The 16,271-nt window shown below is 42.8% G+C and overlaps 1 protein-coding gene across 6 annotated transcripts in view; it reads right to left on the reverse strand.

Moving 5' to 3' along the window:
* SCML2 (Scm polycomb group protein like 2) overlaps positions 1-16,271 on the reverse strand; it is a 56,448-nt gene that overhangs the window by 26,975 nt on the left and 13,202 nt on the right. For all 6 annotated transcript variants that reach the window (XM_061627231.1, XM_061627234.1, XM_061627232.1 and 3 more), the window contains exons 3-5: positions 12,707-12,775; positions 1,939-2,009; positions 429-663 (exon numbers count right to left, since the gene is read on the reverse strand). In XM_061627231.1, the coding sequence (XP_061483215.1) occupies positions 429-663; positions 1,939-2,009; positions 12,707-12,775 (375 nt within the window). The remainder of the gene's footprint in view (positions 1-428; positions 664-1,938; positions 2,010-12,706; positions 12,776-16,271) is intronic.

Consider the following 16,271-nt stretch of genomic DNA (forward strand, 5'->3'; position numbering starts at 1 on the left):
CTTTCATACAGAGCAAGGCTACTGCTATTGTGTAAAACGTGTTTTTGAAAATATATAAAGATGCCCACACACTATAGGTGTGTATCCAATTGAGGCACTTTCATTTGTGCAAAGCTGGGCATCTGACATCCCCTTGTACACTGTAGCTCCCCCCCCCCAGCGCAGTCCTGAAAAGCTGTTCCTCAAGGTTACAGAATCTTCTTCAGAATCAGCAGGTGATCCGTCACAAAAGGCTGAAGGAAGTGAAGGTGAGTCGATGAACAACTGGATGCTCTGCCTTGTGCAGGTGCTTTCCATTACTGTAAAGCAACCATCAGATATAACCCATTAAATATAGTCTATTCTTTACTCTTTTGATTTCTGGCTGCTGGCATTTTGCTATGTTATTTCAAACCAACAAAGACTTCAAAGTAAACATGTTTTCTTACCTAGTGGAGGCTGAAGCATTCCTCCTGTCTTCTCACAGGTCCCAATTGGCTGTATGTCAGATGAATCCACTAGTCTCCAGAAGTCATTTTTGTTGTCACTTCCATCAAGCCGCAGCCTTAATCTGGCACCCGTAATTCCAATAACTGTAGCTATACACACTGAGGTAACATTGCGAGGGTCATGGGCTTCCAATTTCATTCCCACTTTGAAATCATTGCTTGGTGGAACCCTAGACTACAAGAAAGGAAAGATAAGGCATTTACTGGACTATTTTCCCAGGGGTGAGGGAGAGGAAGAGAGAGAGATGGAATCGGTAGTACTTTTTTGGCTAGTCACAAGTGTTTTCTGAATGTCTGGATGCTTATTTATTACCACTGTAATTGCTTCTCAATCTTCTGGGTTGAGTACAAGTATACTTCCCCAATGAAACGGCTGGAAAATTTCCTGGCAAGTAAATATTTGATTCTGTTTCCGGCCCTAGGCAATTATTCCATGTGCCCTAAATGCCATTTATACTTGCTATAAATCACTCTTCAGTTTAACAAAGGGAATACATATTGTATCCTCACATTATAAAGTTAGGTTAGGCTAAGAGATAGTGACATACACAGAACAGCCCTACAAACTCAATGGATGAGCTATCCTATATCTACATCCAAGATGTGATCCACTGCAAAAGGTTGGCTTCTTACACAAATTCTTTTGCGCTACTATAATAAGCTGACACTTCTTAAACTTACCTTCTTGCAACTTGTCTCATTGATTTTAATGGAATTTACTTCCATTTAAGTTCACTTTGGACTACAGCTTTAAGAGACCTATCAAAGGTTTAGCATCTTCAGGCCAGAAGCTTTTCACTTATGCATCTAACCCTTATTATTTTAAAAGCCACTGGAAATTATTTTTCTGAATATTAGGAGTATATGGAACTTGCAAAATATCCACGTGGGTTGTATAACAGGGAGGTGTGCAGAAGGTAGATTGGTATCTATTGGCAGATCTGTGGGTGATTTGCCGTTGATTGACAGGTGGTTCCAACTCCCCACAGCAAGTATTTGAGAGTTTTTAAAAAATGTTTGGCCCTATGCCTTTCCTTGTGCTAATGCTCTTCGGTGTTCTTAACTTATAAAATATACTATTACTGACCAGGTCTTTATGCAGCACTGGCCACTTGGAGAGTTGTGTTATCATCCTTGATCTATACCAACTCAGATATAGGTTTGTATACCTACGCATCTATATACAGTGTATGGTTCATGGAGTAAAACAGCTAATTGACTCCACCCTCACACCCACCAACCACATTATTTGGAACCTAGCCCTGATTATTGGACCTTGAGGTTATTGTAAAAAATAAAGTAGATCTCACAAGCGTGTAGCAGATACCTATATGAAGGTAAGCAATATCAAGGAGCTACAGCAGAAAAACATATAAGGCCATCTGTTGATATTATTTATAGCCAATACAGAAAGTTTTTTGTACACTTATTTGTATTTTAAATTGTTTACCTGTCTGAAACAATGTGAAGGCGCAGCTAAGGATCCAGTCTCTTTCAAGTAGTTATCCCAATTAAAATATTCTAGAAAAAAATATGGGGGCAACTTTTAAACATATTGTTAAGATGATATAAAAATACTTCAATGTAAAGGAAGCACACAGATTTTATGTTATTTTCTTCCATCTGTTGTGTATTTGTCATCATTTGTGGGTGACGGAAGCAGTTAGCACTCTAGTTTACCGGCTACCAGAAAGTAAACAAAGGTTTCAAGTATCTGAACTTTCTTACACATATGGATAATGATGCTTTTCTTTCCAGAGGGAAAAATATTCAAGTAAAAAAAATGGAAACCATGTATTTCCAAATTAAGTGCCAGTTTTTCAGGAGTAGCTTTAGTGAAATAGAAGTGGCTTCACCAGTTTCCAGACTGAAACCTAAGAGCATTAACATAAAATAAAAAGGGACATTTCTTTATGTAAACGGAGGGAGGGGGAGGGGGGAAGAGAATCATTATTGAAAAAAACATACTAGTGTACATTCACACTTAAGCTGTGTCTACACTGCAGCTTAGAACAGCTCAATCTTTTAGTGTGTTACGTTTGCGGGTCTGCATTTCCTTTGTATCTATCCCGTCCTTCACAACACTGCTGAATAAGAATTAATTTCTATGTTTACACAGCAGCCAGTTATCCCAGGACAATAAAGCAGTCCCCCTCTGCCACCCTATGAGAAGGGCTGAGGTAGATGGATAATCCTTTTAAAATACTACTTTTTAAAATGTAATTGTTTGTTCTCACTACTGTACAGCTGTGCAGCTGCATAAATTTGTGGAAATCCTCAAGAATCAGTATCTGCTCCACTCAAAAATCCAGATGGAAGATTTTTTTTTTAACAGGTGGCTGTGCAATAATTTGCAGTCATGGAGAGGAGACAGAGATGGGCATGAACCTGCTTCAACCACTGGCTAAAAACAACATGTACATAAAATTGCATATCACATATGCCACACCTATGCGTGATAATGTACACATGAAGGGACAGGACAGGATAGAGATCCCCACTCCCGAAACACACATAGTGAACTGAAGGAATAGGACTGAGGGAGGGAAAGCCTCCCTTTTTCTTCCCTCTTACACACACACATACACAGCTCATGTGCTCTCCCCACAACCCCATCTCCTCCTCCCTTTCTTTCTGCAACCTCTTGCTATCCTCCTTTCCTCCTACCCTTCAACTGGAGCAGCAACATGACAGACTAACAAGAGGGGATAGTTGACACTCCAGTACTTACACAGACCAAGACAAGATATGTCATACACTGGTCAGTCTACAGACATAACTTTGGACAACATGTCAAAATCCCTTCTTATACTGGTAATCTGTGCACATCCTCCATGTCTTCATGCATTCTACTCCCTTTCATCACATAATAAATAAAAATTAAGCCACTAAAAATGATACTATGCTGCCACCTAGTGGCTTTGTTAGATACTGTATAGCGGACTTTCCCCAACCTTAACAGCTGATGACAATTGTAATCTAAAACATCTGTAGGGTGCCAGGCTGGGGAAGCTGCTAATAATTACTAATAAAATCCATATAGCCATGTTCTTGGCAACTAGCAGAAATACTCCCCCAGCCTGATGCGAGCAAAACAACTATGGCACTCCTACAACTTAACATCATGTTCCAACATTACATTTCTGCTTTGTCAGTACTGGATTTCTACCATTCATCACATGGAAAATTTCATATGTTCCACTCATGGAGATCTGTATCCAACTCATTATTGTTTCAGAACTTTAAAATTGTTGCAGAGTCAGGGTAAGGAGGAGAGGCCATCTTGACCAGAATCAGGTCACAACTTTCCAGAGGTGGGCTATGCTTCTCACCCCAATTCTGCTCACAGAACTTGAGTACGGCTGTTCACTTTTAGAAGTCCTCTCTTTGCTGTGTCATTTTCACACTTTTTTTGAAGAAAAAAAATTCTGCTTAACACCCTCAGTCTGTTGTATAACTGTCTATATGACAACAGAGTGTCATTTTTTCCCCCTTGGCTTAGCTTAGAAACATTACTTTCTCCCTCTGCTCCCAAGTTTTACTTTTTCCACACAGCTATATGTCACTCCATTTGGGGCTGTTATTAATGCTGGTGTTTTAGCTTGAAATGTCTCATTGCTGCCTTTGTTCTGTGTTGTCATCTTTTTTGCTATGAAAACTTTACACAAATCAGTTCTTTGAACTTTATGCATTAAAAAAAACCCTGATCATTCTTTATTTAGTTCCCTTTCTCTCCCTCCTTACTTAGATCAGACGTTCTATACTTTGGCCCTCTAAGTGCTGCTGGACTACAATTTCCATCATCCCTAACCAATGGCCATACTGGTTGGGGCTGAGGGGAGTTGTAATCCAATAACATGAGCCACAGGTTGCTCATCCCTGCCTTAGATGCACCATGAAACTACCTTAGTCGCCCTGGTTAACTCTCCTGTCAAGAGAAAGATAGGGGGAATGCAACACTGCTCATTTTCCTTGATCTCTCAGCAGCTTTCAATACTGCTGATCACGGTATCTTTCTGGAGCATCTCAGGAAGGTGGGAGTTGGGGGCACTGTTACCTCCTGAGCTGCTTCCAAAAAGTAGTTATGGAAGGCTATTGTTCAGCACCATGAGAACTGTCCTGTGGTGTTTTGCAGCATTCCATCTTGTCCCCCATGCTACTATATGTAGTCGCTGGGAGCTGTCTTCAGGAGATTTGGAGTAAGGTATCATAAATATACAGATTACACTCAGCTCTATCTCTCTGTTCCAACTGAATCAGGAGAGGCAGTTGAGGTGCTGGCCCAGTGCTTGGAGGTGGTGATGGGCTGGATACTGGCTGGATATGGGCCAATAAATTGAGGCTGAATCCTGAAAATACAGAGGTGTTATGTGTCCAGAGTTGTCATGCTTATGTGATGGAGAGACGGTCTGTTCTGGATGGGGTTGCACTCCCCTGGAAAGAGCAGGACCACAGCTTGGAGGTCACTGGAGACTCAGGCCATCTCAGTGGCTAGGAGTACCATTTTCCTGCTCCAGCTGGTTCACCAGCTTCAGCTCCTTCTATATAGAGATGACTTGGCCACAGCACTCCATGCTCTGGTAACTTCCAGATTGGATTATTGCAATGCATGCTATGTGGGGCTACCCTTGAAGACGATGTGGAATCTCCTGGTCCAAAATGCAGCAGCCAGATTACTGGCTAGGGTCCTCTTTAGAACTCATATAAACCCTGTTGCATTGGTTGCCAGTTTGTTTCCAAGCCCAATTCAAGCTGCTCATATTACCATTTAAAGCCCTAAATGGCTTAGGTCCCTTCAGACCCTCTCAGGTGTTGAGATCAGCAGAGGGGGCCGTTTTGGTAGTTCTGCCACCCTCAGAAGCTTGTGGGGGCTGTCCCGGGAGAGATCATTCTCTGAGGCAGCCCCTAAGGTGTGGAACTCCCTCTCCCCACAAGTGTGTCTGGTAACTTCACTGTAGTTTTCAATAAATGCTGAAGACACATGTCTTTACCTTGGCCTTTGACACCTGAGATGTATATTTTTTAGGACCCACTCTATTTTTGGTGATGTGATTTTAAGTTGTTTTTAACTGTTTTTAATAATGTGTTTTAAAACTGTTGTAACCTGACCTGGAAACTTCAGGAGAAGGGTTGGCAATAAATTTAAATAATAATGTTTTATTCTTATTCCTTTGAGCATTTTGAATGCTGGAAAGATGGGGGCTCTTTGGGTAGGTAGTTCCCATGTCCAGGAGATAGACATGTTACCTGTTCTGGATGGCTCATGCTCCCTCTCTGAAGGAGCAGGTCCATAGCTTAGGGATAGTCCTGGATTCATCTTTGTCACTAGAGGCCCAAGTATCCTCTGTGGCTAAGAGTGCCTTTTACCAACTTTGTCTGGTTTGTCAATTACAGCCATTCCTGGACAGGGATAGCCTGACCACTGTACTTCATGTATTGGTAACTTTTGATGCTGGATTACTGCAATGCACTCTATGTGGGGCTGTCCTTGGAAGTTTCAGCAGGTGCAAAATGCAGTAGCCAAGCTGCTGATGGGGGCACATGGCCCACAACATATGACACATCATCTGCACTGGCTCCCCATCCACTACCAAGCTAGGTTCAAGGTCCTTGTATTAATTTACAAAGCCCTGAATAACTTAGGTCCAGGGTATCTCAGGGACCACCTGAACCCTTACGTCCCAGCTCGATCACTGAGACCATTTGCAGAAGTGGCATTGGCCATCCCGAGTCGGCAAGGCTCATTTAACATCTACACAAAATTCAGCCTTCAGTGTCCTGCCCAGTTCTTTGGAATGCTCTGCCAACAGAAATTCAGCAGGCGCCTTCTGTTTTAACCTTTAAATGCCTCTGAAAAGCTCTCTGTTCCACCAGGCTTATTCGGGCAATTAAAAAGATGTCTTTTTACAGTGGTTGACCTTTTTTTACTGTACTTTTAATGGTTTTTACTGTTATGTTTTTTATTTGTTGTAAACTATTTTGATGTTTTCTAAAAATGAAATAGCAGTATACATATAAATTTATAAATAAATAATATTGCTCTTTTCCCCTTGATGGCTTCTATGATTTTCTTTCATTTTCCCCTATTGATTACTGCCTGTTTTATTATCATTTTGCTGCTTTATTTTTCCATCTTGGACATTTGTCTGTGGTAGTTTGAATCCCTTCCTTCTCTTACAAATTCTCTAACAATACTGAACAGTTGGCTGTCTTGCTGAGATATTTTGGGTTGGGTGTTGTTTTTACTACTTATAATTTTGGTATATCTGGGGAGTCCCCCACATACTTTATCCTGTGGATTGCCGCTTTGCATAAACCTACTACGTTATGGAAAAACATAAACCTACTACGTTAAGAACATTCACACAATGGCCAACCAGAAGCCCATGTGAAGCCTGCAAGTAGAACCTGAGTGCAATAGCACTCTCTGTGCCTGCAGTTCCCAGCAACTGGTATTCAGAAGCAGAACGTTTTTTATTACTATATGTGAGACTCAGGGCCGGTTCTAAAAGGTAGCCAGGTTGGGCACTGGCCCAAGGGCTCCAGAGCTACAGGAGCCCCTGAGGGGGCCCTGAGGAGCCCTCTGCTCCCCTTCCATGATCCGCACCCCCCACTTACCTGTCAGCTGGCTTTTTAGCATTGCCCGTAATGAAGATGGCGGCCACAGCTTCCCTAAGGTACTGCCGCCGCTGCCGCCATCTTAGTTGATGGCAGAGATGTGTGCGCGTAGCATGCATGTGTGCCATCAACAAAGATGGCAGCGGAGGCTTTATTCCCCTTAGGGAAACCGTGGCCGCCATCTTCATTAAGGGCAATGGTAAAGACTAGACAGGTAGGGGGGCCATGGGGGGTGCACGGGGGGCCACGCGAATGCATACACGCACACCCACCCACCGGGGGGGCCAGGGCAAGCTGATGCCCAAGGGCCCCCACATGCCTGGAGCTGGCCCTGGTGAGACTAATGTGGAATATGGTTCCACAAGTGTCACTGGTCTTATACAAACAAGCAAGTGATGAAAGGGATTGTGTAGGATGAACAGAAACCTATACTTGAGTACAGAGTAGAATGGAAAGAGGCCTTAGGCAGTGAGTCTATTTACATCCCAAGGCAACATGCAGAGGAAATGGTGGTAAGTACTGACATTGCGTTCTCTACCCTGTCAGTATCCGTCAGCTCCCAGAGCCTCAGTTGCTTCAGACATCTTGTAAAGTGGTATTGATTTACCCAGGTTCCCTGACCCACAAGATCAGACCCCATTTTTGTCTGTATAAATTCCTGAATTCCTGTTTTTATATACTTTTATTCTATGGTTTTACTGTTTTTATGTTGTATACCACTTTATATATACATGTATATATAAAATCTCTAAGTGGTTTATAAGTATTTTAAATAAATATATGGGACATATGCAGAAAATGAGACAGTCCCATGCAGACCCCGGTAAATGTTGGGAGTCAGAAGTACTTGGTAGCCCCCAGGACAACAGCTATGAAGAATCTCCTGTCCTTGGACCTCACTGGATCCAGAGGCTCAGATATACAGTGCCTTGCAAAAGTACTCAGACCCCTGACCAATGCTCTCATATTAATGAATTACAAATGGTACACTGTAATTTCATTCTGTATATTTTATTTTGAAACACTGAAACTCAAAATCAATTATCATAAGGTGACATTGGTTTTATTTTGGGAATGTTTGTAAGAAACATAAAAAACTGAAACATATTTCTTCCATAAGTATTCAACCCCCACACATTAATATTAGGTAGAGCCACCTTTTGCTGCTATAACAGCTTTAAGTCTTTTGGGGTAGGTACGTACCAGCTTTGCACACAGTGTCGGGAGGGATTTTGGCATGGGCAGTGTTAGGTTTGCACCACACATATTGCTTTGAGTTTTGGCCAAAAAGCTCTATCTTGGTCTCATCTGACAACAAAACCTTTTCCCACATTGCAGCTGGGGCACACTTACGGTTTCCGGAAAACTCCAGATGTGCTTTCAGATGGTACCTTTTGAGTCACGGCTTCTTTCTTGCCACCCTCCCATACAGGCCAGTGTTATGCAGAGCTCTTGATATGGTTGGCTGGTGCACCATTACCCCACTCCCACCCACTGAACTCTGTAGCTCCTTCAAAGTGATTGTTGTCCTCTCTGTGGCTTCTCTCACAAGTCTCTTTCACATTTGAGCGCTGCGTTTTGAGGGACGGCCTTTTCTTGGCAGTGCCTGGGTGGTGTGATGCAGCTTCCACTTCCTGATTATTGATCCAACTGTGCTCACTGGGATATACAAACACTTGGATATTATTTTGTACCCTTTTCCTAATCTATGCATTTCTATTACATTATTTCTCACTTCTGTAGAATGCTCTTTGGTCTTCATTTTCCTTCAGATTCACAGACTGAACAATGATCCTTCAACCGTGGGGTTTTTATCCTGATAATGTGACAGCAACTAATGGTTCACAGGTGGAGGCCAATGGTAAGGTAATTGTGTCCTTGATAGGGCGATTTCTTTCACCTGTGTAAACTGGGAGCTTCCACAGCGCAGGGGTTGAATACATATGCAAGCAACATGTTTCAGTTTTTTATGTTTCTTACAAACATTTCCCAACATAAAACCTATGTCACCTTATAATAATTGATTTTGAATTTCAGTGTTTCAAAATAAAATATCATACAGAACGAAATTACAATGTACCATTTGTAATTCAGTAATATGACAGCATTGGTCAGGGGTCTGAATACTTTTGCAAGGCACTGTACACTCTTTGTCTCATGCCTGGGCTTCCCATATGCCATAGTACTCCATTCCCCAACGATCGCACGTTGGACTCAAGAGCAAAGACACCAGCAATACAAGCCACTGTTAGGAAGCAAAGGCCTTACCTAGCAGGATGGGGCCTCTTTTCCTGAAAATGAGATCCTGACAAGGATTCCCAGGATTAAGGCCTGCACTGTGCACCAGAGAAAGTGCCACTGCAAAACCTGCCGTAAAAACCCTTGGGGGCTGCCTAGCTGGTGCAACATCTATGCCAATGAGGGAGAACCTGCAGCCTTCCAGATATGTTGAACTATAACATTCATCAGGCTCAGCTAGCATGACCAATGTTCAGGAATGATGGGAAGTTGTGGAGAGCCACAGGTTCCTCCACCCACCCTGAGTTATGCTGCCTAGTTCCTTGCTTTAGTTGCCTTTGGGACAGCTCCTATACTGTTTCAGAACCATATCTTAGCACATGGCTCCACTATTAGCTTCAAGAAGCCCCTCACTCTTTTCACATCTGAAACCAGATTAGGCTGACTCTGGTTTTGAGAACCTAAACATACACAAAGAACAGAAAGCAAGATAAGAAAATCACAATCAGTGGAGTGACATGTCTAGAGAAGCCTCTCATCCATTTCATCTTGGTAATCCAGACAGGGGCAACTGACAACGGTCTACAGATGCTTCTCTGACCTACATATTTCAAATCTCTATTTTCCCTACTGTAAGCAGCCCTCTGCACTAACGGGGTCTGATGGGAGTTGTAGCCCTGAACATCTGTAGGACACCCAGTTGTATGTCTCCCCTGGATTAGCCTCCTCCAGTCATATCATGCAACTATTGTCAGATTGGAGTTTGCATGCATATCACACAAATGATAAAATGCAGGTGAGCTTGGGGGTATGCATTGGCTTGCCATGTGAAAAAAAACCTTCGTTGGGGCTGTTGCCCAATAAAAGTAATCTTACGTCAGTTAACTGTATGAGTTTTAGATGACCAACCAATTAAATTTGCATATATTTCCACATGAATAAAAACAAAAACATTAAGAGAAAAACACATACTTGCTTTGTTTTCTATGATGAATGTATGTGTTGTAATTGCCATGTCTCTTCTAAGAACATTTCCTATTGTCTGTGAGAGAATGTCTCTCTCAAGATGGTGTTCATCATCTGCAATTTTACAAGTTCTTGTATTCATAATATTTTGAAATCAGGGCAGCTTTTTGGCCTATCGAAAACTTTTAAAAAATTGATTTAACAGTTCTATCCTATGCAAGTCAATTCAGAAGCAAGTCTCACTGAATTCAATTAAACTTGCTTGCAGGTTAGTAGTTGCATACTGGATTGCAGTCTAAATGCAGGCACCTATGCCATCATCACTGCTTCCAACCATAAACTTGGATGGGAAGTAGCCAAAGCACTGCCCTGAGGCAACATGGAATCATCAGCATAACTCAGGTTTCCAGAAGTAGATTTTTTTTAAAAAAAACCTAATGGGGAACAAAGCACAATGACGACTGAGCATGTTCACCAGCCAAGGAATATAGAATAAGGCTGTGTACACACCATACATTTAAAGCACATTCACCCCCCACAAGAATCCTGGGAACTGTAGTTCATAAACTATTTAAGCACCCTTAACAGCAGGGAACTGCCGCTCTGTGAGGGCAGTTTCCATTATTCTTGGGGGGGGGACCTGCTTTAAATGTGTTTTAATGTATGGTATGTATGCAGCCTAACACTGGGGGTAAGGGAACACGGGGGGAGGGAGGGAGTGAAGGTGAGAGTGCATGCACAATAGAGAAGTAGAATGCTCTGCTGGATCCCTGGGTTGTATCCAACGTAGTGATAACTAAGCATCCCATCACCACAAGGATTTTCACTTGCTCAACAGGACTTCCCATCCCCCACCCTGCCCTCTTCCCAAATCTGTTCCAGGGGGCTGGGGAAGCCCATAGAACAGGGTGTAGGAGAGGAAGTGCTGCTGCATGAGCAGAAACTGTTGCACTGACTGGACCCTGTGCTGGATACAACACACTCCCTTTTAGGAGAGAGGATACAAAGCAACATTTTGTTACAGGGCTTATTTGTTCCTTATAATAGAAAATTCTGCTGGATTTAAAGCTTGTCTGTTTGGAAGCAAAATGTGACCATGCAAGGAAGTCATCCTGAATACACAGAAGTATGTTTATTTGTAAATAATAAAAAATTAAGAAGTAAATGCCCCTGGGAGCAATGAGATACAATGGCATGCTGTCCCTCACGAAAACAGTATATGAAGGGGGGGGGAACTATGGCTGCCCCATAAGCCCAATTAAGCAGCCATCTTTTTTCCACACAATGTTCCTGGATGGGATAGTATGTCATCATGCCTGGTTGACCCTAGGGGCATTTATGACCTTGTTTGCAACATGTGTGAAGTGGTCACAGTAGCAGCTAGGCTTTCTAGCTGCTCTGAGCAGCTATTTCCAACAGGGAAGTTTGTTTTTGTTTTTAAACAGGCAGCCCTCAGCCCACCTCATAAAGTTGTAGGTTTGGAAAGAACCTCAGCATATACACCAGTAAGCCAAAGGCAATTATAAAACTAAAATTTAACACTAATGATTCATCAGTTATCACATTGTTAGGTTGCCACTGATCAGAAACATCAAATAATAATTAACCAAAACGGAAATATTTTTAAAAGTTCTTTTAAAACAGGGATAGGGAAACTCCAGCCCATAGGCCTAATCCAGGCCACTCGGCATCCACATCTAGACCCAGCATCCCACTAAGGCCACACTCATTTCCTAAGGCCACACCCCATAACTTATGTCACTGGGCATGGCCCTCTCCATTTATTAGAGATCCCAACAAACCACGATGAATTCTTTTCAGTGCCTCCCAGAATGGTGCTCCCCACCCAGCACACCACAAGAGGGATGAAAATTGGACCCTCCCCGCTCCTCAGCTGATTGGTGTAGTTCAGCTTTAGGGGGCACAAGGGGATGGTGTGTGTGTGTACTTGTGCACTGAGTGTAATTGTGTATTAAAGATGTGTGTCTGTGTTAAGCATGCACAAATGTGCGGCCCACATTTGGGTCAGGCTCTGAACATTTTTAGAGTGTGATCCCTGAGAGCCTTCCATTGGGGTAACATGGCCCTACTCATTTTAAAACATCCAAAACACTGTGCAAGCAGAAGGTCACTTGAGCAAGCATCTTTCCAATCTTTTTTTTCCCTTCTGCAGCCCTCTGAAAAAATATCAGGAGGACTGAGAGACCTGAGCAGCATGGACTATGTCACAGGGGCAGTCATAATTATCCAAAATCAAGTAGAGGCAGCTTGCACAAGTGGAGAGGCTTCTTGGGGACTGTAGGAGGAACCAGGAAAGATCCATGCATGAGCAGATATCAAGGCCCATTTATTTATTTATTTATTAAAAATATAAACTTTACATTTATAATACATACCATTATTTAACAATTGGTTGCTTGACAGATTACTCTTCCCATGTTTTTCTCTTTTAATAGTCTTAGAATCTAAAAAAGGACATAAGACAATTTTCACATAATTTTGCATGATGAAAACTATTACTGCAGAATAATACTGCAACTGCTAAGGCCATCAGAAATTGAGGAAGCAGCGCTCAGACACCCCTCCATTGTGCCTGGATATAGTTCCAGCTGACAACTCCTGCTATACATAAATGAAGCTAAATTATTTGGCTATGAATATGAAACTAATAATCTTTTAAAGCCACCTTCAGAGGGCTTTGCCCTAAAAAGAAGTGCATTGCTATTTAGAATGAACGAATTAATAAATAAATAGGATGACATTCATAAAACTAACATTTAATCTTTAGCCCGGGGGGGGGGAGGGAGAAGCGGCTAACCTGTGGACCACATTTGCCTCCCCAACAATTTGGCTGCTGTGTTGGGCATTATAATGTATATATTTGCCAAGCCGCAGATGGTACTGTTGATCCTCATACTGTTAATCCTCATTGTTGTACTGGTAATGTTTCAACCTCTCTGCCCAGAAGAACACAACAATGAGGATGTAGATCTCACTTTCCCTGGTCATTGTTTTTAGTTTTGAAACCTCCTTTTACCTGTGCAAAAGAACCCCTTCTCCCTCTGCCAGCACCATTCTTAGGGTGCTTCTAGCAATCATGCCGCAGAAGAGGTAGAAAGGCCCTTCTGCAAATATAACAGAGACTGCTTAGTTTTTGTTTTGCTCCCCTGGGCAGTGCTGCGGTAGGAGATCCTGACCTGGAGAGCAAGAACACTGGCTGAGTGTCAGCTGAGTCTGTCCCTCCCTCTGCTGAGAGTGTGTATGTCCATATGTCCATGCTGCTTGTCTGTCCCCCTGCTCTTGCTGAGGATGTATGTGGCCCTTGGGTGGAAAGAGGTCACCCACCTCTTGCCTATATAAAATAGCAATACAACTAAGCCTACAATGCTAATCACTTATTAAGAAGTAAACCCAACTGAATATTTTTGAGTATACCTGCTGAGAATTGCACTGTAAGAATAACTATATGCATCATGTAATGAAACGATTTAAAAGTTAGAGAAAGGTACAGTATAAAAACAGTAAGCAGCTGGAGGACTCTAAATGTGATGCATAGGCTTAAAAATAAATATTCCCTTGCAAGACAAAGTACCCCATTTCATATAATTATCTTTGGAATGTACTGCCATGGGTTGCTCTGACAACCACTAGCATAAGTGTAAGAATATTCACTAATAGGCAAAAAACCTTATGGTTTAAGAACGTACCTATAGCCCACAGATATCTCTATCAAACTTTAAAAAGCAGGGAAATTGGGCAACTATAGTGAATGTACCAGGGGAGCAGGAGACCTGACCTCCTCTCTGAGATATTGTACTGCCCTGCAAATTTGTCAAAATGCAAACACAATTTGGGTTGGTCTTTCACAGTCCAATCCACTTCCTGTGTAGCTTGGAAGAATTTGGAAACTTGTGCCTCTGAGCATATGGTGAGTGGTGGCAACACCTGCGATCAGCAGGTCTCCTGCTCCCCTGGTGCATTCACTATAGCTGCCCAATTTCTCTGCTTTTTAAAGTTTGATAGAAATATCTGTGAGCTATAGGTACATCCTTAAACCGCAAGGTTTTTTGCCTATTAGTGAATTTCCCTGCTTTTTAATCAGGGAGGTAAGAAATGGGATCCTGTGCAAGTTTGCTGAGAATGGATTGATCATTTGCATGCTTATTTAGTTCAGTGGGATTTACTCCCCTGCAATCATGCTTAGGATAGGTGAAACTGACCAGAGGGGATGGGGAGGGGAGGAGGAGGGAGGGGAGGAAATGAAGAGAGGACTGGGATGGGAGCAGGCAAGACGGGGAGGGGAGGAGGAGGACAGGTTTGATCATTTGCATGTTTATTGAATTCAGTGCGATTTACTCCCGTGATATCATGCTTAGGATAGGTAAAACTGACCAGGGGGGGAGGGAGGCAGGGAGGGCTGGAGTGGGCAGGGGAGGAGGAAGAAGGAAGAGGGGAAGAGGAAGAGAGAGGAGAGGGAAAGGAGGAGAAAAGCAGGTCTGATCAGTTGCATGCTTATTGAGTTCAATGGGATTTACTCCTATGCAATCATGGTTAGGATAGGAAAAACTGACCATGGGGGAAGAAGCATATTGGAGGGGGGCAAAGGAAGGGGAGGGCAGGTTTCATCATTTGCACGCTTATAGTGTTCAATGGTATTTACTTCTGTGCAATCATACTTAAGATAGGTAAAACTGACCATGGGGAGGAAAAAGAGGAGGAGGAAGGTGATGGGGAGAAGGGGAAGGGGGGATTGGAAGGGGATGGGGAGGGAGGGGCAAAGGAAGGGAGAGGGAAGGGGCAAGAGGTAGGGGATAGGTGGGAGGAGAAGGGAGGGTCGGTTTGATCCTTTGCATACTTTTTGAGTTCAATGGGATTTATTTCTGTGCAATCATGTTTGAAAATGAAAATGGACTGCCTTCAAGTCAATCCCAACTTATGTTGTCCCTATGAATAGGGTTTTCATGGTAAACGGTATTCAGAGGTGGTTTTACCATTGCCTTCCTCTGAGGCTGAGAGGTAGTGACTGGCCCAAGGTCACCCAGTGAGATTCATGGCTGTGTGGAGATTTGAACCCTGGTCTCCCAGGTAGTAGTCCAACACTGACCTAGGGGAGGGGCAGGGAGTGGAGGGTGAGGAGATTGGGTGGGTGGGCACTGGGCAGAAGGGAAGCCCCTTTCCTTTCCAAAAGGAAAACATTGTTAACTGTATTATTGCTTTTCAGCGTTTCCCTCACCTTTTTATTCTACAGCAGGTACATATCGCCTCCCACCCAAATTTAAACCAAAGCTGTCCCTGGCCGCATCCACATCAGGCTTTTATTTCACTTTGGACAGTCATGGCTTCTCTCAAAGAATCCTGGGAAGTGTAGTTAGTGAAGGATGCTGAGAGTTGCTAGAAGACTCTTTGTTCCCCTCACAGACCTTCAATTAGAGTGGCTGACTGTTAAACCAGTCTGGCCACTGGAGCTCTCTCACTGGAACAGGAGTCTCCTCTCAGCATGCTTCACAAACTACACTTCCCAGGATTCTCTGAGGGAAGCCATGACTGTCTCAAGTGAAATCAACGTCTGGTGTGGCCCCCTGATTCCCAGCAGCTGTGAGTCTGGCTTTTAGAACTCTGACTGTTGGTTCTTACTGAGCATGCCCCGTGTTACCATAGGGTGCCAGCCAAAATGTCTTAAATTAATTAAAAATCAGCCAGGCATTTTTTTAACTTTTAAACTACAGAGGATGAAGGTCAGAGTATGGGGCAAGGTCAGTATTAGGATTACAGGTACTCTGTGAACATGGCTGATTTTGAATGAATTTCAACAGATTATGAGAACTCTGAGAGAAAAAAGTCCAAAAGGGCTCTGGAGGCTTTTCTCTCTCTTTTTATTTTATTTATTTATTTATTTATTGAATTTATTAGTCACCCATCTGGCTGGTTATCTAGCCACTCTAGACTTCGAACTCTCAATTC

Source organism: Rhineura floridana, chromosome 5 (genome assembly GCF_030035675.1).
Source record: "Rhineura floridana isolate rRhiFlo1 chromosome 5, rRhiFlo1.hap2, whole genome shotgun sequence".
Classification (NCBI taxonomy): domain Eukaryota; kingdom Metazoa; phylum Chordata; class Lepidosauria; order Squamata; family Rhineuridae; genus Rhineura; species Rhineura floridana.